This window comes from Liolophura sinensis, chromosome 1 (assembly GCF_032854445.1).
Source record: "Liolophura sinensis isolate JHLJ2023 chromosome 1, CUHK_Ljap_v2, whole genome shotgun sequence".
Lineage (NCBI taxonomy): Eukaryota > Metazoa > Mollusca > Polyplacophora > Chitonida > Chitonidae > Liolophura > Liolophura sinensis.
Genome location: NC_088295.1, coordinates 94,095,209 through 94,111,836, shown reverse-complemented (window position 1 = coordinate 94,111,836; position 16,628 = coordinate 94,095,209). Strand labels below are relative to the sequence as shown.

The following is a 16,628-nucleotide window of genomic DNA, read 5'->3' as shown; positions in this document are numbered from 1 at the left end:
TGTTACATTACTCCATTCAAATTGGATGGTAGTGCAGTCAGTGCCAACCACGAATGACCCATGTGTATATGAAGCAAAACTAAGCAACATGACGTCTCTTCATTTCTTTTAAGGTTTTCATAGTTTTGTTTCTTTTACTTTTGGAAATGTCGAACGGAAGGGGGGTATTTCGGACATTTGGATTCTAGTTTGTGAAGTAAATGTGCCGAAAACCCGGAACCAGTAGGTGTAATAAAATCCGGAAGCAAGAGTCTAGCTCTACCAGGATTGCTGCTTGTTGATTCTGTTTATGACCAAATACTCATCCCCTCAGCAAACAGCTCCTCGTGACAGATTTACGAGGGCCTTTGTGACAAATGGTACCGGGTACCTGTCCCCAAGATTTACGGCCTGTCCCTCCCCAGGACCTTACACCACGGGTATATATACAGTCCGAGGAGGTACCGTAATCACAGCCGCTGCCTTAGCTGACACGTACATAACCAGAAGCGAACCCTCGCCCTCGGACAACTCATCATGAAGACCGTCTTCGCCCTCACCGCTGTTGCCATCGTCATGGCCTTTGGTAAGAGTGTATCATTCAGTCGTAGTTCACTACACAACAGTATGGTTTTAACAAAATCTGTAGTAGCCTCATCTTATCGCTATAATGGTAACCATGGCAGCTAGTGTCAGGTATAGCGCCTACATGTAGATTTACTCGGGCCATTTTCCGGCGGGGGTACTATGTTCTATGCGACCAAGGTTTGTAATGTACCCGGGCGTAATTCCTGCAGACGACTCTCCACTCTCTTGCCACATTTCTATGTACGCGAGTAGGCGAGGTGTCATGTCTGGTTGATGGATAGAGGCCAAGTAGTGGTCGTCCCGGTGTCAGTCGACCACGATTGGATGGAGTGTCATGTCAGTTCTCCCCGCCCCCATGGCGTTCCATTACGATGGGAAATGTCGGTATCACATTGGGACATGTCTGCTACAAAGTGACCGTGGGGATTCGTTCAGGTGTTAACCCGCACATTGCTAGTAGAGGTGGAAAGATAGTCAAAGCCACGAAATGTTGAAAATCGGAAATGGCAATTTTCCTTCTGTAGAAGATGAACACTACTTTATTTCCATTTACCCTGTTTATGTTGATTTGCGGCAAATGTGCATTTCTACATATTAATGGGCCTTCCTAGAGGTGGCCAATTCTAAAGACGTAAAGTGACAGAAAGCTATAATATATGAAGTAACGTTCATCAGACGGACAGCTAAAAACCAGGTGTAAAAATACTTTCATTTATAAAATGAGTGTGGTATAAAGAAACGAAAGGTCACGTGACGTCCTAATTTCCTTTGTCTGTTGGTAAATCCATTTTACCAAGCTTCCAGTTGCATCTGACCACAGTCCAGTAGAGTTGAGAATAGAGATAAAGTGACTTTAAATTCAAAACCAACGAAGACTTCATCAATCCACCGGATACTCATAGTGAGTCTAATCCTACCGTGTTCTTTTTTGTCTTTCTCTCCTCCAGCTTCAGCTGAGCCCCTTAACCCATGCGAGTTTGTCTGTCCCTACAGCCTCATTCCGGTCTGTGGAAGTGACGGCTTCACCTACCCCAGCGAATGTGACCTGAAGAGAGTCGACTGTGTGTGAGTCTATAGTATAGAGAGTGAAACCAGAGCATCGACGATAGAGTGATAGTTGGCAAATGGTCACAAATATTACCTGTTAGGGTTTATTCTCATTGTTCATGTAAATAGTTAAAACAGTAGCAACTTACACCCCTCTAGCACCGTGGTTTGTTTATCTGATTGATGTTTTGCGCCGTACTGAAGAATACAGCATGGCTTAAAGGAAACGACAGCGCCGGCCTAAATAATTTAATCGAAAGCAGCATACCCAAGCTTTCTAAAAAATATCATACTTTATCTTTCCGATGAGATTTCGCCAAAAAATGTAAGACAAAATGACAATACTGAGATAATGGCCGGTGTGAATCGAGTCAGCCATCTTGATAATTTTACCCATTCAAACGCGTTGATATCAGATTACGCGACATAAGCCTTGACGTAGCCTTTACCCATTCAAACGTGTTGATATCAGATAACGCGACATAAGCTGTGACGTAGCCTTTAGCCATTCAGCCGCGTTGATATCATATTACGCGACATAAGCTGTGTCGTAGCCTTTACCCATTCATACCATGAATAAAGCAGAACTACTCCAATGTACGCCAGAGATCATTTTGAGACCATTTACAGTGATTTAATTAAGTGTGGATTCACTAAAATTCACCAAGATTCACTAAGGAATTCCAAGCATAAGGATGCTGGAGGTTTCAAGGAATGAGAAGATATCTAATCTTGTCACGTTTGAAATTAAATCTTTGAAGTACCGGTAGTGAAAAAGTTTTTTTTTTGAATTTATCACAACTGAAGAATTTTAATATGTGTCCTTTTTGCAGACCAAGGGTGTGTTTGTTTCTGTTTTGTTATTATAACATGCATTAAAATTATCCAAATGCGTTGTTGAAGCCGAGGTGCTAAAGGCTTAACATTAACCAGGTGCTGAAAACCTTAACCAGGTGCTGAAAACCTTAACCAGGTGCTGTAAACATTAATCAGGTGCCGTAAACCTTAACCAGGTGCTGTAAACATTAACCAGGTGCTGTAAACATTAACCAGGGAATGAAAACCTTAACCAGGTGCTGTAAACATTAACCAGGTGCTGAAAACCTTAACCAGGTGCTGTAAACATTAACCAGGTGCTGTAAACATTAACCAGGTGCTGTAAACATTAATCAGGTGCTGTTAATATTAACCAGATGCTGTCCTATACAGAATTAGGCAAAAAAAGCACTGATGTTAACTGTGATATATATGAGATGGCCGCCACCGACATAAACCTTCCAGCAGCTGGAATCTCACATTCATCTCTGCGGATTACCAAAACTCTTTTCTCAGAAAGCCGTAAATTACGTTCTTTATACTGTTGTTGCCCTTGGCTTGTTTTCTTTGATTCTGTTACTTCGCACTAAACGTTTGGTGCTATGTTACAAATACTAACTGTTTAATATGCTCGCGTTTGTTATTTTGAAAACACTTATTTTCTGCGCATGGATTACCATAAAGCGGATGGTACTCACTTCTCCCAGATTCAGTGAGTGTCTACCTCCAAGCCGTAGGCTTCCCTTTTAGTCTAGTGGAAAGCGTGCACTTGTAACCCAGAAATGGCTGGTTCAAATCAACAGCTGTTAGCCAAGTGACACTTGGGAGAGGTGAGCAGAGTTGCTGAGGTGACTTATATAGCAGTCGTGATACTGTGTGTGTCTTCGACTCTCCTTTCCTGCGACTTTACTGGTAAAACTGAGGATGAATGAAGTAGGGTGATGTAGAAGCGCTATTTACCTCCGGACTGGAGGGAATTTCCCTTCAGTCTAATGGTAGAAGCGTGGACTCGTAACCCTCGCTAGTTCAAATCCCCAGCTGGTAGCTCCGTCATATATGAATCCTTATAAAGGCGATGGTACTCGTTTCTCTCAGACTCTGTGGATCCCTATAAAGCCAGTGGTAGTCATTTCTCTCAGCCTCTATGGATTCCTAAAAAGCTTACGGTAGAGCAAACGGAATACCGCAGTAACATGTATTTATCCTCACAGCTTTTACATGTATGCAGCAGTTGTCTGATGACTGATTTGTTTCGACCAACAGCCGACGAGGTGTGGTCCCATTGACCGTAGCCTACACTGGACGGTGCAGTAAGTAGGGATACCATACCTTATTATAAATCTACAAACAGCATTGCCACAAGATCGAATCCAGTTCTCGGTAATTTACCCTGATAATGTTTGATATTGAGTGATATTGTAAATGCTCTGTTGGCCATGTATATATGAAGGCATCCAGCCCGGTGTGAACACAGGTGTATTGTGAGATTGACGTACAGAACAAACCAAATATTACTAACCTTTTTTCAGAGTGTGACGAAGTGGCCTGTTCTAAAAGTCTACTCCCGGCCTGCTCTAGCGAGGGTGTGACTTACCCCTCAGACTGTGCCCTCAGACAAACCGCCTGCCGGTAAGTAGACCAGAAGTTCGAAGAATGAATTATCACCGATCTGTCACACTGTGCTGTCGATAACCTATTGTTGTTGTTACTGTTTTAAGTCAGAACGTGAGGGGATGTCCAATTAATTTGTGCCTCCTTGATCTGAGTGAAATCTGGTTTGAATAAAAAACTCCCACTCTCTGTGTTTACACTTGTCAGAGCCAGTGTATTGTAAACGTATATGTGAACTGAATCTGTTACATACAGTGACCGGAATCAGTTACATAGAGTGACCGGAATCAGTTACATAGAGTGACCGGAATCAGTTACATAGAGTGACCTGAAGCTGTTACATACAGTGACCTGAAGCAGTTACATACAGTGACCTGAGGCAGTCATTTACAGCACCCTTAGCTCATTTGTATACAACAGGATCCAACAGACTTGCCCTGATAGCGCCATGTAAGGTATGGAGCGAAAGATTAAGCATTGTAATGAATTGATCTTTTCATTTCTATTTGTAGGGAAGAACGAGAGATCACCATTGCCCATATGGGGGAGTGCGAATCCAAGTAAACATGAACCACATTCAGAAATTGTTATAAAACAAATGTTTACGTTAATAAAACTGCAATAGAATTATGCAAAAACTAACCTCGACTTACTACAGTCACTACGGGGCCCTGTAGCCAAGTGGTTAGCGTGCTAACATCAGTGACTCAGTGGCCTATCACTACATTAAAGAAGACTCGGGGGCCCCCGTGGCTCAGTCGGTTAAAGCGCTAGCGCAGCGTAATGACCCAGGAGTCTCTCACCAATGCGGTTGCTGTGAGTTCAAATCCAGCTCATGCTGGCTTCCTCTCCGGCCGTACGTGAGAAGGTCTCTCAGCAACCTGCGGATGGTCGTGGGTTTCCCCCCGGGCTCTGCCCGGTTTCCACCCACCATAATGCTGACCGCCGTCGTATAAGTGAAATATTCTTGAGTACGGCGTAAAACACCTGGTGGGTGTGAGCAACGCTGCGATAGGGGGATGCCTTACGTCATCATGATGCTACTCCCACGTGCTGCATGGAAACCATGGGAACAAACATGACGCTTTTCGCAAGGAGAAAACTATATTACGTCTATAGTATCTATGATGACTGAGTATAGAGCTCTTCAATCCTCAGACAGGTAGAGCCCTCGCAGACCCAGGCGACGCCGGCTTTCTGTCGGAACTGAAGTTATTTGTTTTATTGGTGTTTAACGCCATACGATCGAATTTGTCACTTAATTCCATGACGGTGGTTATGTTAATTAGTGAAGAGCAAAGGACATTGTTGGGGAAGACCAACGTCTGCCGTCAAGTACTTGGCAACTTCCAATCCTAAAAAACCATAACCAGCGGGGAGCAACTGGATTCGAACCTTCGACCCATTTACACGGCCCACTCCCTCACAGCACCACACGACCGGTTCCCTCACAAAACTACACACTCCCCTCCCTCACAGCACAACACTCCCTGCTCCCTCACAACACTACACGGTCCCGATCCCGCATAACCCGTCACGTCCCGCTCCCCAACAACACCACACGTCCCGCGCCCTCATAACACAACACGTCCCGCGCCCTCACAACACAACACGGCCAGCTCCATCATAACCCGACACGTCCTGCTCCCCAACAACACCACTCGTCCCGCGCCCTTACAACACAACACGTCCCGCGCCCTCATAACACAACTCGTCCCGCGCCCTCACAACACAACACGGCCAGCTCCATCATAACCCGACACGTCCTGCTCCCCAACAACACCACACGTCCCGCGCCCTTACAACACAACACGTCCCGCGCCCTCATAACACAACACGGCCAGCTCCATCATAACCCGACACGTCCCGCTCCCCAACAACACCACACGTCCCGCGCCCTCATAACACAACACGCCCCGCGCCCTCATAACACAACACGGCCAGCTCCCTCATAACACAACACGGCCAGCTCCCTCACAACACAACACAGCCAGCTCCATCATAACACAACACGGCCAGCTCCCTCATAACACAACACGGCCAGCTCCATCATAACCCGACACGGCCAGCTCCATCATAACACAACACCGGCCAGCTCCCTCATAACACAACACGACCAGCTCTCTCATAACACAACACGACCAGCTCCATCATAACACAACACGACCAGCTCCATCATAACACAACACGGCCAGCTCCTTCATTACACAACACGGCCAGCTCCATCATAATACAACACGGCCAGCTCCATCATAACACAACACGACCAGCTCCATCATAACACAACACGGCCAGCTCCTTCATAACACAACACGGCCAGCTCCATCATAACACAACACGGCCAGCTCCCTCATAACACAACACGCCCAGCTCCATCATAACACAACACGGCCAGCTCCCTCATAACACAACACGGCCAGCTCCCTCATAACACAACACGGCCAGCTCCATCATAACACAACACGCCCAGCTCCCTCATAACACAACACGCCCAGCTCCCTCATAACACAACACGGCCAGCTCCCTCATAACACAACACGGCCAGCTCCCTCATAACACAACACGACCCACTCCCTCATTACACAACACAACCAGCTCCCTCATAACACAACACGCCCAGCTCCATCATAACACAACACGGCCAGCTCCCTCATAACACAACACGACCCACTCCCTCATTACACAACACAACCAGCTCCCTCATAACACAACACGACCCACTCCCTCATTACACAACACAACCAGCTCCCTCATAACACAACACGACCCACTCCCTCATAACACAACACAACCAGCTCCCTCATAACACAACACGGCCCACTCCCTCATTACACAACACAACCAGCTCCCTCATAACACAACACGCCCAGCTCCATCATAACACAACACGGCCAGCTCCCTCATAACACAACACGACCCACTCCCTCATTACACAACACAACCAGCTCCCTCATAACACAACACGACCCACTCCCTCATTACACAACACAACCAGCTCCCTCATAACACAACACGACCCACTCCCTCATAACACAACACAACCAGCTCCCTCATAACACAACACGACCCACTCCCTCATTACACAACACAACCAGGTCCTCATAACACACGACAACAGACAAACACCTGTGACGCTTTTATATTAAGCACCGTCACAAGTCTGATGGAAGCCAGAAGAACCAAACTCCTCACAATACCGTACAATCATGTAAGAAATTAAACAAAGAACGACAGAGACTTTTTCTCTGCAATTATATGTGCACTATTATCTGTTTGTACTGTTTGTACAGTTTATTCTGATGAATGATAATGATGTATGTGTACAGTGCATTCTGATGAATGATAAGTGGTGTGTGTGTACAGTGCATTCTGATGAATGATAAGTGGTGTGTGTGTACAGTGCATTCTGATGAATGATAAGTGGTGTGTGTGTACAGTGCATTCTGATGAATGATAATTTATTTTACTTATTTATTTGATTGGTGTTTTACGCCGTATGAATGATAATGGTGTGTGTGTACAATGCATTCTGATGAATGATTAAGGTGTGTGTGTACACTGCATTCTGAAAGCTCAAGCAAAGTAGCAACAAGTACCATTTTTAACGTCTTTGGTATGACCCTAACCAGGTTTGATCCCGGGTTACCCGACTTTGAGGCAGAAGCTCTAAGAATTAGGCCACCGAAGCAGGCTTGATTAACAATCTCGTCATTTTGTACTGTTGCGGGAAATAAATTTAACGTAGGGAAGTTTCATATATTCATGTTTTAATGAATTTTCATGGAAGTTTTGTTAAGATCGTTATCTGAGACCATACTTGCTAATTTATGAAGTCAATATTTGCCAGTATAGCGTTTATTTATTCTCGCAGGAAGTTTTAAACTTACGTTTATCTGTTTCATGGACGAGTGATGTTGTTGTTGTTGTATCGGCGTTCCTACATATTTGGGAATATTATAAGCCATGTAGTGATAATAATATAAAAATTACGAAATTTTATGTGATTGTCTTATCTTCTATTTTCGTGTTTTACCCAGTAAAATGACATTTATTGTCCTCAGTTCAACCTCGAAATCACAAGTTTGTGTTGCCGCCATTTTTGTACATTTAGGCCTACCCTCTTTTACAGTCTTTCAAAAATCGGACCAGGATATTCCCACCACAGTTTGAAAAGGAATTTATCATTTAGCCTAATACCCATGTGTGGAAATTGGTTATACTCTTTGCGTAATAGGGCTAAAAATATTTTCAGACATTGGCATTTAGATTTTGGCTTCAAAGGAAAGCCATTATTCCGGAGTTTTTGGTTGCGATCGGGATGATGTCATCATGTCAGCTGTGTTTACAAACTGTCAAAAATTGCCCTTTTGACCAGAGTCTCCTAATTTGGTTCACTGCTCCGCCTACACCATGTGGAAATCTATAAACACGCTGATTTTTCAGCGTCTGTAGATGGCCTTGGGGTCTGCCACGAGTAGACACCAAACTGCTGGTAAGCATCCTCAGTAAGTAGATATTTTATATAGAGTGGGAAAATTCTTGTACGGTGAACTGGGAAACACTCCCAGTGTCTGGAATAGTAATTTGTCATCCAGATAAAGAACTCAGAGACAGTTGACACTTGGTGGGAACCAGTCCCAGGAAGCCGGGAATACAGTGTCATGAGAAACTTTCCCTGTCCCAAAATTCTGGGACTCTCCAGTCTCACGAAACCTGAGAATCCAGCTACAGTAGAAAGTAGAAATTATCTGAGATATCAAACGTGGACCACAGAGACCATATACCAGAATATAGCAATTGAACGTTGGTACCACAATTTGGGACAATAGTCTCATGAGACTTTCTGTGCTGTTTAATTGGGACTCTGTCCCATATGACACTGAACTGTTTGGTACTTGTGTCAACTGCTGGTTCCTCCCTGGTCATAATAAATATTCATCATTTGATTCACTGACGATCTTTTGATGGAGAACTTTTATTTCGTATAAGAATCTTAAATCTCATGCACAAGTCATACTGGATAACAACCCGAGTTCTGGAAATGTTATGAAATCGGATCCAAATAGTAGCGGCGCCTCTGAGTTCAGGGGAGAGAATCCTGATTGGTTTATTCATTTAACAAGCTTCGCTCGGCACGTTAAATATCAAACAGGAATAAAGTGATTGAATGGTGTCGCACTCATAGGTATGTGTATACTTGAGGAGAAGACGTCATGAGAAATAATTGAACCGCTGCAGTACTTTCGCCTCGCCCTTTCGTGTTTTTGTTTCGCCCTCTTGTTTTTCCACTTTTCATTCATAGTAGGCCTAAACATAGGAAAAAGCGAAACCAGGAATGGACGAGGCTCCACCAAACCGCACTATTTCGTACTTTTGCCTTCCACTTTTAAATCCCTGTTTGCATGACAAACCGGAAGGTAAAGGTATTAAAGTGCGAGGTTTGATAGACCCTCGGCCTTTTGACATTTTGACTTCCGGTCCGTCACATCCACAGCGATTAAAATCGGAAGACAAAATCAAGAAAATCAAGCGGCAATCTCGCACTGCCGCTATCAGCATCCACGCTCACGACACGAAACCGTAACAGAACTATCACAAACCTGTTAGTAATGCTTAATCATGTGAATTTTATTCAAAGCATCTTTGACAGAAATAAGCGGAAGCTTGTTCTGTTTAGTTTCAGGTGCGGATGCAATTCGGTCTCCAGTCCATTTGCCAGAAGCAGTTGCTGACGTGGATTTTTTCGCCATAGCGCCTGCACAAGCAGGCGTAACCGCACGTACCGTATATACAAGCAGAGTGGGCCTGGAATTCCAAACCTGAGGAGAAACCAAACCAGGGTACATCAGTTGTCATGGAAACATTGTACGCATGCTAAAGGCAACGTACAAGCTTTATACGCCACTGTTTAATTTGATATAGCCTCATCCTTACAGCCTTAACCGCACAGCTCTGTCCTTATAGGTTACACATCATAGGCCTACTCCTTGTAGCACATACGCCGCTCTCTACGCTCGCTTTATATCTCTGCCACCACTAGACAAGCTTGACCTTTTGAGCCCGTGCGACACGTAGGCTTGTTTAGGCTTTACCTAACCACTGGTGCCATCGAGTGGAACTATTTAATCAGCATGCCGTTATAGAAGGTGAAATTTCTCGGTTTGATTCTCCTGTCAGCATTTGTCTGTAACGTACGTCACTGCATGTGCAGACCTACTCAGGCATAGTGCACCTTATAAACATGTTTTGTCCCGGGCTCTGCGCGGTTTCCTCCCCACCATAATGCTGGCCATAATGCTAGTGAAATATTTTTAAGTACAGCGTAAAACATCAATCAAATAAAAAAGAAATAAATATAAACATGTTAAAGAATGTAAAAAAAAGAAAATAACAGAATCTAGGGAGCCATTCTGGGAGGAAACTGTAAACACACGCACTCCAGCAGATTTTGCTCAGAGCCTTTAAGATAAAATTTACGCTTTAATAGAATATTGTAATTTTTTTTATCTGCATACATAGGGTGATGTGTTTTTTGGGCGAGAAAGGGAACAATTCTTAATGAAAGTTAATTTTCACAATTTTCAAACGAATGAATGATGAATTTTGACAGCTTTGACTTTTCTGTTTTTGAGACAAGCGTGAGGTGAAATTCCTGTCTTATTTCCTTAATCTCTAAAAACATATTGGTTTGAAATTTGGAACGCATGCTTAGCATGTAGCTAAATGCTAAAGCTAAGACGGTCCTACAAATTATCGATATCATCTCTAGTTTTTATGGTATTAGTAAAAGAATATCAAAGTTTTCAAAACTTTTGAAAGTCTTAACATTAGTCTATATATCAGAAAAATCTAAGATGAATAACAGAAATCTGTCATTTTTTTAATTGAAATAGTTAAATATGTGTTTGGACAACAAAAGTTTAAAAATATTGAAAACTGGAGAAAAAATGGCCAGGCTTTTTTAAAAAATCTTTTGTTTTCACCTCTACAGATGTTACATAAATTTTAGAAGTATTTTTGAAAATCTTTTGGCTTTCAGAATATATATACACGACAGACGACTTACCTGAACCCAGATTCTGTAGCATCCTTCTCCTGGACAGCCCGTCTTTATAACCCTCCTCGCTGCCTTCCTTCAGGGTAAAGGCACTCTGGGGAGACGTTCAGAAAAGCTGCGTTATTTAAGGTGTCGTGTTCGTGGAAAGACACGGAAATTAGGCGAATACGAAACGTTTATACAAATCAAAGTAAAAGTTAATATACAAGTCCAAAAGGTTTCGTCCGGATGAAAAGCTTCAGACTGTTGGATTTATAACAGGTGTTTCATAACAGGATTATTATAGAAAGAGTTTAACAATAGGAGTCTCACACCAGGAGTTATAAAACATGAGTTTTGTCATAGGAGACTTACACCAGGAGTTATAAAACATGAGTTTTATCATAGGAGGCTTACACCAGGAGTTCTAAAACACGAGTTTTATCATAGGAGGCTTACACCAGAAGTTCTAAAACATGAGTTTTGTCTTAGGAGGCTTACACCAGAAGTTCTAAAACACGAGTTTTGTCATAGGAGTTTTACACCAGGAGTTATAAAACATGAGTTTTATCATAGGAGACATACACCAGAAGTTCTAAAACACGAGTTTTGTCATAGGAGTTTTACACCAGGAGTTATAAAACATGAGTTTTATCATAGGAGACATACAACAGAAGTTCTAAAACATGAGTTTTGTCTTAGGAGGCTTACACCAGAAGTTCTAAACACGAGTTTTGTCATAGGAGTTTTACACCAGGAGTTATAAAACATGAGTTTTATCATAGGAGACATACACCAGAAGTTCTAAAACACGAGTTTTGTCATAGGAGTTTTACACCAGGAGTTATAAAACATGAGTTTTATCATAGGAGACATACACCAGGAGTTCTAAAACATGAGTTTTGTCTTAGGAGGCTTACACCAGAAGTTCTAAACACGAGTTTTGTCATAGGAGTTTTACACCAGGAGTTATAAAACATGAGTTTTATCATAGGAGACTTACACCAGGAGTTCTAAAACACGAGTTTTGTCATAGGAGTTTTACACCAGAAGTTATAAAATATGAGTTTTGTCATAGGAGTTTCATCATTGGAGTTCTATAACATGAGTTAGATAATAAAACACCGACAAATACCAAAGGAGGCCTCACATTATTGACGAATATTATTAAATTCTTTATTGGGTGGATTAGTTAATTTGAAGATGAGGTGGATCTGTACCGCTGATGTTTATTTCGTGTTTGGAAATAGAACGGATAACAACCAAAGACGAAGAGTATACAGGCTTACACTATTAAAACATTCTGTCAGCATTGATAAAACTGTGCTGCCTTTAATTACAACACAGATATGCAGAATATATCTCTGACATCTTACCACTGCGAGATGAACATTCTACCTGTATCACGCTTAGCACACAAGTTTTTCTATCATCCCGAACTTATTTCTCCAAGCTTCGAACTTACCCGTTAAAACAATCTGCTACCCATCACTATGTGACTAGAGCAACTCGATTAGATTATAATAGACCTATGTACAGCACGAACTTATCGTACGTCTCGTTAAGAACAATTTGCCCTGAAGAATGGAACAAACTACCCATCACTCTTCGTATTATAAATTCCACATCTCATTTTAAATCCTGGCTTAAACGATATCTCCTTGAGCAATTTGATTAAGCCGCACTTAGGTTGCTTATGTAGGTTAATGACAAAAAGAAAATCAGTTCCCTAAAGTTCTTGTACCTAAAGTTTCCAACATCTTTTATGATTCCTGATAGAACAAGCTCTTGTGAGCTTTATTCCCGCAAAATGTACCGCGCATATGTACCTATGTATTCAATTTAAGGTTTATGGTGAATAAAAACTGAAATGAAATGACACATTTGCCTAATGATAATAATTTATGTCTGCCGTGGCTAGTAAACACTATCCATACACATCATAGGATTGGATGTTAGGAATACTTATCTTTTTTGGGCAGAGCCAGATAATGTTCATGTTGCACGATAACATACTGTTACATGGATTCGTCGCCTATACCTATCTCTCGTTACACTGTGGACAGATTCTGTTACACGACACAGTACTACGTAGTCGACTAGGAAATCGTCGTGAGTTGAAGTTCATACTGTGCAGGATGAGTCATGACAACAGCTAATCTGAATACTTCATTGACAAGAAAAATTGTAACCCAAACTCAGCTATAATAAAATGCTCCAAAGGTAAAGCCTTCGGTATGCAGATAACCTGTAGTCCACGTCTGCTTGAACAGATCTGTAAGTCTTAATGTCAAAGTATATATACAAAGCCAGTCACGTGGACTGTGAGAGTTACATAGTGTTTGTACTTACTCACCATTACGTAGAATGTGAGGGTTACATAGTGCTTGTACTCATCAGACGGTAGACTGTGAGGGCTATATAGTGTTTGTACTCACCAGCACGTGGACTGTGAGGATTGCATAGTGCTTGTACTCATCAGACGGTAGACTGTGAGGGCTACATAGTGTTTGTACTCACCAGCACGTGGACTGTGAGGATTACATAGTGTTTGTACTCACCAGCACTTGGGCTGTGAGGGTTACATAGTGTTTGTACTCATCAGACGGTAGACTGTGAGGGTTACATAGTGTTTATACTCATCAGACGGCAGGCTGTGAGGGTTACATAGTGTTTGTACTTATCACCATTACGTAGAATGTGAGGGTTATATAGTGTTTGTACTCACCAGCAAGTGGACTGTGAGGATTACGTATTGTTTGTACTCACCAGCACGTGGACTGTGAGGGCTACATATTGTTTGTACTCACCAACACGTGGACTGTGAGGATTACATAGTGTTTGTACTCACCAGCACCTGGGCTGTGAGGGCTACATAGTGTTTGTATTCCACACCACGTGGACTGTGAGAGTTACACAGTGTTTATACTCACCAGCACGGGGGCTATGAGGGCTACGCAGTGTTTGTACTCACCAGACGGTGGACTGTGAGGGCTACATAGTGCTTGTACTCACCATCACATGGACTGTGAGGATTACGTATTGTTTGTACTCACCAGCACGTGGACTGTGAGGGCTACATAGTGTTTGTACTCATCAGACAGTAGACTGTGAGGGCTACATAGTGTTTGTACTCACCAACACGTGGACTGTGAGGGTGACATAGTGTTTGCACTCACCAGCACATGGACTGTGAGGGCTACATAGTGTTTGTACTCACCAACACATGGACTGTGAGGGCTACATTGTGTTTGTACTCACCAGTACGTGGACTATGAGAGTTACATAGTGTTTGTACTCATCAGACAGTAGACTGTGAGGGCTAAATGGTGTTTGTACTCACCAACACATGGACTGTGAGGGCTACATAGTGTTTGTACTCACCAACACATGGACTGTGAGGGCTACATAGTGTTTGTACTCATCAGACAGTAGACTGTGAGGGCTAAATGGTGCTTGTACTCACCAGCACGTGGACTGTGAGGGCTAAATGGTGTTTGTACTCACCAGCACGTGGACTGTGAGGGTGACATAGTGTTTGCGCTCACCATCACGTGGACTCTGAGGGGTATATAGTGTTTGGACTCACCAGGAAGTGGACTGTGAGGGTTACATAGTGCTTGTACTCACCAGCACGTGGACTGTGAGGGCTACCAGCAGCAGAACTAGGCTGATCCGTGTTGACATGGCGCACCGGGTTGTACAGCTGACTGAACAGATGCTGTTGTAATGACGTATACGAGTACAATTCCCATGCCCTCAATCAGCCCTCTTATATACACCTTGTCTATAATGAGTGAGGGTGTTTAGTGTGGATAATAGATAAATAGGCTTAAATTAATGTGAAGTTTAGAGGGAAAATGCAGAGAGCGCTATAAATGACGACATAATGAGTCTGTATTTGTGGCCGTGTCGTGTTAATTGGTCAATGTTTTCGAAATCATTTAGCGCTGTCACTGGATATTCACTAAAGCTCACTATCATTGTCTGCCAATCTTAACATGCCTATAAGGGCCAAGAGAAAGAGTGGGCGAGGTGTTTGCCGTGGGAACGGGCCCTACGTGTATGTTTAGCAAAATGGCATACCAGGCGATAGTATAATTAGAGTTCAATCTATTCAAACGCATATTAGCATGAACATTTTGCGAAATGTCGCCATCAACACTCCAACGTAAATGCACTTGTATGATCGCCTTTCTATTTGTACTTATGTAGCAAACTGATCATTTTCTCTATCTCTATTTACTTTTAACCTTTCTTATACCATTCTTATTGTTTGTAATAAAGCAGACAGGAAAGCAGACCACATAGAAAAACTTCACAAGTATACCGCAAAATCGACACCTACTTCAACAAATATTTTTACTTACAAAGGTTATGCCGAGATATTGGCAAAAATATCTACATTCGGTAATCAAATCAAATTTTCTGTTTTGTTTTTTTTAACAAGAATTTATAGCTCAACTTCCGGCAAATGTAATACTCGTATCTGTACTGTCTATTGTGTTAAAATGATTCTAAAGTTTGTCAGAAAGTATAGTCCGACCCACTTTAGGAACGTCCTGATCAATTTAACGGTGACGTGCACAGACAAGGCTGATATTTCGTGAACCTTAAGTATTTGGCCTAATAGTAAATCGCTTATCGACCTTTTCTTTGGCAAAATCTTGGTATAGTCTCTTTAAATCAGCGCCCAAGCCAGCGTGTGCTGGAGCAGATCCCGCGACCTCGCTATTCGTGTCCCAGTGCCGCATAAATTACAGGGTCTCTCGTACTGTGGATTTTGAGATACAGGTTTTTTATGGGGCTTATATAGTTACCCAATTGTCAAACTTTAGCTGAAGTGAAATGCCCCTCGTTAAATTAGACATACCTTCACACGCACAAGAATGGTTTCCACTACAGTATATGTTCTGTCAAAAGACCCTATGCCACAGATGCCACAAAACCAACGAGGGCGCGCCATCGGCATGTTCGACGATAGCATGATCTTAAAGCCCGGCGCACACGAGAGCTATGTGCCCAGCAAAAATTTATTCGTGGCACTTGCACGCAAGTGCCGTCGGCGGTGAAGTTTCTGTAAATTTTGCCTTTTGTGGAGATGCGCCAAATATTTAACGTTTGATAATTTCTTTCACTCGTGCAAGATGCCTTGCCGTGTGCTTCGAACGAAAACTCCTTTCAGGTAGTCCCAATGCGCATGCCTTCCCGGGTCACATGGTCTGCAAGATGGCAGTGCACGACGACATGATAAAAGCAGACGGCTGATCAAAGCGGACATCTGTGTGTTATGAACATAGAAATGCAAACATTACCAGTTTGACCAAGCTTGCTGACGATTTCTTCCAGTGCCGAAGTCCTCTTATCCCGATCTCTGAAACCTGAGGAGCGAACATCATATAAACACAGATAGTCTGGCCATAATCCAGTCAACTTATCTTCTAATTAATGTAACGTCTTCGAGATTAAGTTACCCGGAAACGCATGTGCATTGACGGAAGTACTTGAAAGGAGATAGCTTTCGTTCGCTGCACACGGCAAGGCATCGTGC

General features: G+C 42.8%; 1 protein-coding gene across 1 annotated transcript; it reads left to right on the top strand.

The window, feature by feature from the left end:
- Window positions 1-462: 462 nt before the first annotated feature.
- On the top strand, window positions 463-4,750 carry LOC135462146 (turripeptide Ici9.2-like). The gene is made up of 5 exons (XM_064739521.1): window positions 463-565; window positions 1,515-1,632; window positions 3,694-3,740; window positions 3,960-4,059; window positions 4,554-4,750. The coding sequence occupies exons 1-5, from the start codon at window positions 517-519 to the stop codon at window positions 4,603-4,605; spliced, it is 366 nt and encodes a 121-aa protein (XP_064595591.1). The 5' UTR covers window positions 463-516; the 3' UTR covers window positions 4,606-4,750.
- The last annotated feature ends 11,878 nt before the right edge of the window (window positions 4,751-16,628 follow it).

Excerpts from the sequence above, each read along its gene's own strand:
- LOC135462146 (XM_064739521.1), top strand. The coding sequence starts at position 517 with ATGAAGACCGTCTTCGCCCTCACCGCTGTTGCCATCGTCATGGCCTTT. Across the intron at positions 566-1,514 it reads TGCCATCGTCATGGCCTTTG|CTTCAGCTGAGCCCCTTAAC; the intron begins GTAAGAGTGTAT and ends TCTCTCCTCCAG. Across the intron at positions 4,060-4,553 it reads CTCAGACAAACCGCCTGCCG|GGAAGAACGAGAGATCACCA; the intron begins GTAAGTAGACCA and ends TTCTATTTGTAG.